General features: G+C 40.8%; 1 protein-coding gene across 2 annotated transcripts in view; it reads left to right on the forward strand.

Moving 5' to 3' along the window:
- LOC137147806 (rifampicin phosphotransferase-like) overlaps positions 1 to 9708 on the forward strand; it is a 59663-nt gene extending 49955 nt beyond the window's left edge. For both annotated transcript variants that reach the window (XM_067540193.1, XM_067540194.1), the window contains 5 exons: positions 99 to 190; positions 363 to 490; positions 1571 to 1750; positions 4304 to 4378; positions 6109 to 9708. In XM_067540193.1, coding sequence (XP_067396294.1) covers positions 99 to 190; positions 363 to 490; positions 1571 to 1750; positions 4304 to 4378; positions 6109 to 6164 — 531 coding nt within the window. In that variant the 3' untranslated portion in view covers positions 6165 to 9708. The remainder of the gene's footprint in view (positions 1 to 98; positions 191 to 362; positions 491 to 1570; positions 1751 to 4303; positions 4379 to 6108) is intronic.
- The last annotated feature ends 302 nt before the right edge of the window (positions 9709 to 10010 follow it).

Consider the following 10010-nt stretch of genomic DNA (forward strand, 5'->3'; position numbering starts at 1 on the left):
AAATGCATTTTAGTTTTAAACTGCTTGACAGTATGTCCCACTAATCATTGAAAACTTGGGGTCACTGTATGTCCAATAACCTTTGTCATTCCCAACAGGGGTTTTTGCCAGATGAGGACTTGTTGTTCTTCCTAACACACTCAGAGATTGGAGAAGTCTTATGGCATAGATCTGCAGACATCGTCCTCAGGTGAAGCTTGAAGATGTTTGTGTTGCCTAGAGCTTCTAAGCCTCTTTTTACTTCCAGTCCAGTGCCTGGAATTTACTTTGTGGTTCATTACATTCATGACAATACTTTGACAGAATAAGTTTCCCATGGGCATGTGTGAACCCTAATCCTTCTTTTCCTCCCTCTTTTGCAGGGCGAGCAGGAGGAGGAGAATGTTAGACCATCAGATGATATTACAGTTCCCAGAGGTGAATGTGGGCAGACCAGTTCCTCTACAACTTGATGAGGGTTCAACACCAAGAGCTGGGGCCATGCTTAGTGGTAAGGAGGAGAGAAAGTCTACAGAATGGAGAGAGTGTACAACTGAGTTAGCAGTTCATATAGATTCATAGATTTTAAGGCCAGAAGGGACCATTAGATGACAATCTAGGCTGATCTCTTGTATAACAAGGCCACAGAATTTATTTAGTTACATCACAGTAACTTGTTTGACTAAAGCGTATCTTCCAGAAAGGCATCCAGTTAGGCATCAGAAGGTTTAACAGGTAAATGATGTAAAGAAGTCCATAGAATATACATGAAGTTATAGAGGGAACAGCCAGGAAGCAACTCAAAGATATTAACTGTAGGATTTTCAAAAGCCCTCAGTGCTGGCTTAACTTTGCTCACACCCATTGGGATCAATGGGAATTTTACCAATCACTTCAGCAGGAGCAGAGTCCAGCCACTGCTGCATACTTTTGAAATGCCATCATAAATGCCCTTTATTACACAGATAGTTAGAAGTCAAGCCATTATCTGGTGCAATATATCAGTTGATAAGTTAGCAGCAAGGAGACATGCACAGAGCTTGATGTGGCATTGTGATTCACAAGCATGCACTCAAGATATTTGGTGCAGCTAGTCATGTTTCCCTACATAGCTGGAAGAATTTTGGGTTAGTGTTTTAGTGTGAGGCCCGGGCTATATATCTTTCAGTGTTTTGTGTTGCACGTAGTGTTGCCAAATTATCTTTCATTGAACTAGTCCTGGAATTGCCAGATGCAGCCTTTAACTTGTATTCTGACTAGTTACTTTTCCAGCTTTAAAAAAGTTGGATATTTTCAAGCCTGGTCCAACATATGATGACAGCTTGTATTTAGCACTTTCACTGTGGTGGCACCTAGGAGCCCCACTAATGGAGCAGGACCCCAACTTCTCACCTATCTTCTTTAGGAGATCACCTACAGTTAAAACCGCCACCAATTCGGCACTGCATTTTTGTACATACATTTTGGCCTTGTGTGAATCCCATTCATTATGCTAAGCTCAGACAAAACAAGCCAGTTATATCATGATTAAAAATCTTCCATTTTCATTATAATGTCTGCTTAATGTTGTTTTTGCTGCTTTGGGCATCAGGCATAATAATTAGTCATGGAGTGGCTAAAGGAACAGCCTGTGTGTTGAAGACCATTCAAGAAACTAGCAGTATTAAGCAAGGAGATATAGTAATTGTGGCAACCATAGATGTCGGCTGGACTTCATGCTTTCCGTTACTGGGAGGCTTAGTCACAGAAATGGGAGGAGTGCTATCACATGGTATGTATATTACAGGTTGGGTGAACAATTCATAACCACTGATTTGGTCACTGAATTTCCCCTCTTTATTTTCTCTTTGTGAACTGTTTTGAAAACAAATCACAATATTCTCGAAATGTATCTGTCATTCACAATTATTTGTGGAGGCTTGAGTGGTTAAATGTGAATAAGCAAAATTTGTGGTGTCAGTCATGGTATTTTTTCTGATTTGTCTCTGATCAGATAACCCCGTAACTAAACAACATAAGGTTCATTGCACATTTTACAACCAGCATTTGCTTTCTGTGACTATAGTAGTTTTCCACAGTAGAATGTATTTTCCATGAGTATTTATGTCAGTGAAGCTGCAGTGCTTGAATGTTTTAAAAAGCAATGAAAATCCATGAGTCATTTTTCCATTACCGTGGGCTCCCTTAAAAATGCGGACAATTTTGAAAGATTCAATCGTTTTTAGTGGAATTGCCCATTTTACGGATAGGGAATATTGTCAAAATCAGTAGGATCATTCACAACGTTACAACTTTTACTGCATCTCTGTATTTGCTCAGTTAAAATCCAGTAGTTGAATCTGAAAGTGGACCTTGTAGTCCATCCTTTATATGTGATGATTGTCTGCATTCTGCCTGGGCATTTGTATTCCTAGGTGTATCTTTTGCTCTTTATGCACTGACTTTCGATTTTGTTGGATTATTACTTTTCCTGAGGCCCCTTAGTGTAGTGTACACTGACAGAAGGAACACCATCTCCCCAAACGTCTTTAGCTACTACACTGATGGAAGAATTCTTCTGTTGACATAGCTGCATCTACTCTGGGGGGATTGTTGGCAAAGCGATGTTGCCGGGGGGTGTTTTTTCACACCCCTGACCAACATAGTATTCTGGTATAAACTTTAAATGAAAACCAGCCCTTATATGGCAACACCCAAACTACTTATAACTTCTGTGGTTTGAATCAAACTTTTAGCACCGCTTTGGTTACACCCTTTTTCTGTGTGGAATATCCTGCACAGCTTCATTAGTCAGGCAACTGAGCACATATATTGTGGGACTTCATTCAATGTTGTTCTTGGCTTTGCCTTTAAAAATAAAAAATTTAATCAGAAAACACTTTAATGCCATGTTATGATTAAGACTTTCATTGCACAAAGTCTGGAAATTCAAGGTCATGATTTTCATAACAACAACTTAGCTACATTGAACATAAAGGAGCCTCAGTCCAAGCTTCTAATTTTGCACCTGTGATTTTGTGCCTGCAGTGAATTGTGGGTGCAAATAATAGCATTTAGATGTCTGGCTATCTGATCTGGAGTCATAATTAAGCGGTTAGATGTCTAAATGCTATCAGCTGTTCCTGAAATGCATTGTGGACAACGGGGTACAAAATTAGATGCCATTTTAAAAATATTTGGTTGACACTGTATTTTAAAGCATATACAGCCATAATAAATCCATGCAAAGAAGCTGAGTTAGGGGACGCTTTGGAAATTATATTTGTGTATTTTCTAACTTTTATGTTAATAAAATCTCAGTCATAATGTTGCATTAAAATAGATCTTTCGTTTTATATTAGTTTCTCTTTCATCCAGCATATTACTCATCCCTGGGTAAGACTACAAGAGTAGGGCTTTAATAGAATACCTTTACCTGCATTTTCAATAGTAATTATAACAAAAATTAAATGTTTGTTTAAATAAAAAAATGCTCACAAGATTTTTTTATTTTGTAATACTCATACACCAAAAGAATGGATAGTTTTTAGTGGCATGCTCCTTTCAGTTCTTCTTTTTGCTATCTAGGGACTGCTGGTTTGTTCTGCATTAAGTATGGCATCAAAATAAATGTTGTTTCAAGGAAATCTGCCCCAAGCCTTGAAAAACAAAATTAAACAACATAGTATTAAGAAGCCCTGAGGCTAAATTTGTCTAGGAAAGGTGGTGAGTTACTTTTGCTGAGATGCAGTAACCCAAAGGAACCTGGCATAGTCCATATTAATGCATGTCCATAATATTTTCAGTGTACCTTGCTGCAAAAGGTATAAGGACAACTGGTTTACTAATAACTCAGCCCTAAATGATGTCTGGCATTACATGACAGGACAGCAGGTCACGATGTGGATACAAAAGACTCTAGAGACCTCTTGTGGACAAACACAGATTTCTTTCCTCTTATATTGTATGTCTGTGCAGTAATGAAATGCTGCATTTCATTTATAAGATCCTATCTGATTTGTTTGGGTTTTTTTTTACCTATGTTCCATATGAGTTTAAGGTTAACTGCTTTCTCTTATTTTATATTTTCCTTTAATGGCATATTGTTCATCTTCTGAATTGTCATTGGCTGGGAAAATTATTTTAATTCCTGGGCAAGTTATGACCATTTTATTACCCTTTTGACAAATATGGCATTTAAAGCAGAATTCCTTGGGTGCAGCTTTTTGGTCTGTCTTTATACAGCACCTAGCACAATGGGGTCATGGACCAAAACTAGACCTCCGATGCACTACGATAATACACATAATTAATGAGAATAATACCTCACTCTCCTTTGTTCCAGGTGCTGTAATTGCAAGGGAGTATGGGCTGCCCTGTATTATGAAATGTAAGGGTGCAACCTCCTATTTTAAATCAGGTGGGTTTCCATATTTCTTTATTAATACTTTTTCTTGTTACTGTCTATAAAGAAGTGGTGTTTCCCATGTTACACTAACTCTGTTCCCCCTCACAACTGTGACACAAAGCTACTAAAAAGGAAGTTTTTTCCCTCCCATTGAAAATTTTGATGAAAATAAACAATTCTTTTTCTTTTGCTGAAATTTTTCTACAATTTTGGGGGGATTTTCTGCAAAGAAACAAACATTTGAAAAATTGCTATTATTAGGGGTGTCAATTAATTATAGTTAACTCAAGTGATTGACTCAAAGCAAATTAACTAGATTAAAAAAATTAGTTGTGATTAATCACAGTTTTAATTGCACTGTTAAACACTAATAGAATACCAATTTAAATGTATGATAAATATTTTGGGATGTTTTTCTAAATTTTCGAATAGATTTCAGTTACAACACAGAATACAAAGTGTACAGTGCTCATTTTATATTATTATTTTTTACTACAAATATTTGCACTGTAAAAAAAGATAAATAGTATTTTTCAATTCACCTCATACAAGTACTGTAGTGCAAGCTTTTTATTGTGAAAGTGCAACTTACAAATGTAGAATTATTTTTTTTACATCACTGCACTCAAAAACAAAGCAATGTAAAACTTTAGAACCTACAAGTCCACTCAGTCCTACTTCTTGTTCAGCCAATCTCTAAAACAAACAAGTTTGTTTATATTTACGGGAAATAATGCTGCCCACTTCTTAATACGTCACCTGAAAGTGAGAACAGGAGTTCACATGGCACCGTTGAAGCCAGTGTTGCAAGGTATTTATGTGCCAGATATGCTAAACCATTTGTATGCCCCTTCATGCTTCAATTTGTAGACTGCACTATCTTTTTAATTTTTTTTACAGTGCAAATATTTATAATAAAAAATTATAATTACGGCTGTCAATTAATTGCAGTTAACGCATGCGATTAACTCAAAACAAATTAACACTTTTTTTTTACTGAGCGTTAATTGCACACCAGGATGCCATGCTCAAGGAGGGGGGGAGGGGGCACCGCTGCATGCCTCTGGGGCAGGGGTGCCCCTCCTCCCATTGTCCTGCTCCACTGCTGCTCCAGCTCTTCCCCCCCCCAGTAGAGCTGCACCAGGCCAAGCTGCTCTGGACCAGGAGCCTGCCTCCTGCACAGAATGGAAGAAGGGGCACTGATGTCGGGGTGTCCCCCGCTCCCCTGCCCGTGTACCCAGTGAATGCTGAGCTGGGGTTGGGGAACAGGGAGCCTGTCTGTTGCTTTTGCTGGCTCAAAGAGTGAATGCTGTCGAAAGGAACTGCTAATGGCTGAAAAAGATACAGCTGCTTAAAGATACAGCGCTCCCGCAGCACGCACACGCCCTCTTCCCCCTAACACCAAAAATATGTAAATAAACAGTATTCTATTATTGTTTAACAGTGCGATTAAATCTGTGACTAATGGTGACTATTCTTTTAAATCTCACCATTAATTGTGATTCGTTTTTTTTAATCGTTTGACAGCCCTAATTATTATTATTTGGAAACTGGGACTGAAAAATTCAGCCAGTCAGTCAAAAGTTTTAGGGTTTATTGAAAATCTAGAAAAGCCAGGTCTGGGTTTATCGATTAAAGTGATTTTGTTGTTGTTGTTTCTTTAGTCAATTTTCTGCAGAGAATCCTTTCCCCTCCCCACGTTTTCTGACCGTCTCTAATTAATTCGAGGCTTTGTTTTATAGGGGACAAAGTGATACTGGATGGATTCAAAGGAACGGTGCAGAAAATCGAGACGTAAAACTTGTCACAGAAAGGAAAAGCCTACCCAGGAAAACTACTAGTGCCAATTTCCAAGGGTGTCCGCTCTTCTGGGAAAACTCTATTATTTGCACAGTAAATTTGTTGATCACTTATCATAGAATCATAGAAGATTAGGGTTAGAAGGGACCTCAGGAGGTCATCTAGTTCAACCCCCTGCTCAAAGCAGGACCAACTGCAATTAAATCATCCCAGCAAGGGCTTTTTCAAGCAGGGCCTTAAAAACCTCTAAGGATGTTAGTGGATAAGTTGCAATTCTTCCTGTTCAGCTAAAGGTTTTCTATCCAGTTAGGGAACCGAAAAAAGTATAGTGACCATTCCCCTGCCAGGAAAACCAAATAAAAAACAATGAATTCTCCTAGTGACCATTTTGTGAACAATTTGTTGGATAATCTTTGTTCTCCCAAACTATTCATTGAAGATTTGCGAGCAAAGAACAAATTAGCAAAAACAACGCCCACTTCACAAATAATTTGAATAAACTGTTTGCTTCAAATAGTTCACCCATTGAGTGTTAAAGCAAAGAAGACTGAGTGAAACTGAAAGGTGGCATATTTAAGACTGATAAAGAGAAATACTTTTTTCACCAGCCAAGATGTCATTGTGGCCAAGACCTCAGCAGGATTCAGAAAAGGAATGCACATTTATAAACGTAAGAATATCTAGAGTTGCCATAGTAAGGATTCAAAAAATAACTAACAGCCTTGGAAGGGATAGAAGTACTTCTGGCTTCAGGGTAGAGTCCAACCTCTACTGTTGGATCTATCTGGGGAGTTCCACTGCTAAAGGCCCCTCCCCCAGCCTAAGGGGAGGAGTTACTGAGCCCAGGACACAACTGAGTTTGGGGGACAACCAATGAAAAAACAGGAAAGGGCGTGAGGGTCAGAGGGTCAAACAGAGGGAACCGGAAGGGGACACCGAGCAGAGAACCCCGGACAGTGCCCACTACTCCCGAAAGGTGTCTAGGGAGCCAGTGGACGCTGCCCAGAGGAACTCTGCCCGGATGCATGAGTGCACGAGGGAACGGAAATAAGCCCCACAGTCACAGAGCGTCCCCCTAGCCAACCTCCTTTCCCTGGTGTTATAGATGGCCACTTTGACCAGGGCTAGGAGGAGGTTGACAAGGAGGTCCTGCGACTTTGTGGGGCCCTGGATGGGGTGTGCATATATAAACAAGTGTGGGGAAAAGTGCAGCCAGAACCTCGGTGCATGGGGCTCTCCACCCTTCGAACCCCCTGGCGCGTTCTCCAGGAGGTGAGGGCAACCTTGCCCCCCACTGCTCGGGTTTACCTCGAGCGGGTCCTGCGAGAGGGCGCTCCCCCCCCCCTTTAGTCCTAGCCCTCTGGAGCTTTTAATCGGGCCCCGGCTCCGCGAGCCCCCCCGGCCGCCCTCTCCCCATGCACCGAGCTGGCTGCTAGACTTGCAGCTGGTCCATTTCCGAACCACACCCAGGAACCATCTGTACACGCTCGTGCTCCACACTCTTCATTTCCTCGCCCTCGTGTCCTGCCCAGACACCAAATGGCGGGACCTAATACCACCTGTGGAGGGCAAGAACCCCCGGTGGGCCAGCCTCTATTCCACCCTGACCCCGCGGCCTGCTGGGGACATCAATTAGTGGTTCCTTCATGGAGCTGTGAGCACGGGCGTGTACCTGGCGCAGTTCACCCCTCGCCCCGACACCTGCCCCTTCTGCGGCACAAGGGAGACCCTGGCGCACGTATATCTGGAGTGCGCCAGGCTGCAGCCCCAGTTCCCGCTCCTCCAGAACCTCCTGCTGAGGTTCTGGTTCTACTGTTGGAAATGGGGAGGGAACTAGCCCTGGGGTAAACTATACCATAACCACCTACTGCAGAGTTCTTTGCTCCTTCTTCTGATGCAGCGGGGGACTGGAGTGGCTGCACCTTGGTTTGATCCATTCTGGACTTTCCTGTTTCTAGGCATTTGTACACAAGTTTTATTAAGTCAGTGGAAACCTGTCACTGCTATTCAAAAGCTGAACTTTGCCTAGTCTGAATAGAGCTATTCCGTTCTCATATATCCTGCCAGACTCTTTCCTGGTCTGGACTTGTAAGCACCTTAAATATTTGCCTTTGAGACTGGATGTCTTTCTGGGTGATATGCCTTTGTCGAACGCAACGTGCGCTCAATTCAGGAGTAACTGGATGACTTTTTCAGGCATGTAGTAGATGATCCAGCGGTCCTGTCTGGCCTTAATCTATCGATCTATGTGATTTGACCCAGTGTGTGAATTAAGAATAAAAACAAATGTGTATGTACCATGTAACACTGAGCATCCAATGACAAGATATGTCCTTGTGTAGGGACATCTCCTCCACCACTGAATCAGCATTAACCAGCCTGAATAAGCTAATTGTATAATTACCTGATTTTACAGCCATCAAAGTTTTGTCCTTTGTACAGCAGCATCCAGGAGACTAAAATTAGGAGAAACCTGAGTCCATTGAAACAGTTATTTTTTGTTCTGTGCCGAATATTAGCTTGAGAAATCTGCTTTGTCTCTCTCCCCTCAGCTGTTTGATCTGCTCAGCTCTTCCATCAGGGTACTTCTAACATTGTGCTGTTGGGATTTTTAAAACTTCTTTGGCCCCATGTGGTCTGTGAACTGTTGCGGGACCCACAATAAAGTCGGAGGACGCTGGGTATTTTTGAGACAGCCCCGACATGGTCTCTAGTGAGCTATTTTTTTCCCCAGTACAGTCTTGGATTCTGGCCAGCATCAAATCCAGATATGGATGTGGAATCTGAAGTCCTGTCTTACTTTTGCTCGGCCTTTTTTTCCAAAGCTTTCTCATTTCACTTTGACAAATCACCAAGGAATATGACTCTGAATATTATTTTTAGTGGTACAGCTTTTCGGCCAATTAGGATTTCAGTGTAAAAATACAAGAGCCTATCTCTCCGTTCACAGTTATTCTGTTAGATAAAAAGCAATTGTTTGGTTACAGACTTCATGAATCAATGTTATCACGAATCGTGAACTATCTTATTTGCTTTGTGATATGAATGTTTAAACATATTTTTAATTTTTTGGGGATCTCTTACTTTTATGTGCCATGAAAACCATAATGATCTCAGCAGGCTATTTTCCTGTTGTTAAGCTGTGAACCCTAATCTGAAGGAAACAAGCCCAGCTCCTCTTATTTTCAAACAGATAAGATTTGTGAGGTTATTAATCACAGGTTCAAATGGCTACGGTGGGAATTGAAAGTGATATACAGTTTTATATAAAACTTGTCAACATTTATTACAGAGTTGGATCATCAGTCCGGTGGGAGCCTTAGAAAGTCATTATGTGTCTGGTGTATGATAAAGAGCGATTTAACTGCATAAACAACCATGACTTCATGCTGAACTCACATGTGCTTTCATCTGCCTCCTAATGATACAATTTTTTAAAATATATTGTGATATACTTTGATTCTTGGAATGGGGGAAGTGATCTCTTCTCCTGTGCATGTTTTAATCTACCCACCCTTTTTGCTAATAGAATAAAATGCTATTTTTCACTAAAATCTCTTTTCATTTTGTTCAGGATTATAGGGATAGAGCTTCAGCTGGTATAAGTCAGCATAGTTCTAATGAAGTCATTTGAGGACCTGGCCATTTGAGGACCTGACCCATTGAGTGGAAACTTGGCCAGTCCTTATGCTGGAAAACAGCCACCCCTCCCACCGCTAGTAAAGCTGAAATTGTCCCAGCCATGAAATTATATTTATTTGCTCCATATAAAAATAATTCTGGACAGTGTCCAACCAATTGAAAGAAGATATATTTGTATTTTCAATGCACATTGTTGTTATTA

This window comes from Emydura macquarii, unplaced genomic scaffold (assembly GCF_026122565.2).
Source record: "Emydura macquarii macquarii isolate MOO-44397 ecotype Brisbane River unplaced genomic scaffold, CSIRO-AGI_Emac_v2 contig_561, whole genome shotgun sequence".
Lineage (NCBI taxonomy): Eukaryota > Metazoa > Chordata > Testudines > Chelidae > Emydura > Emydura macquarii.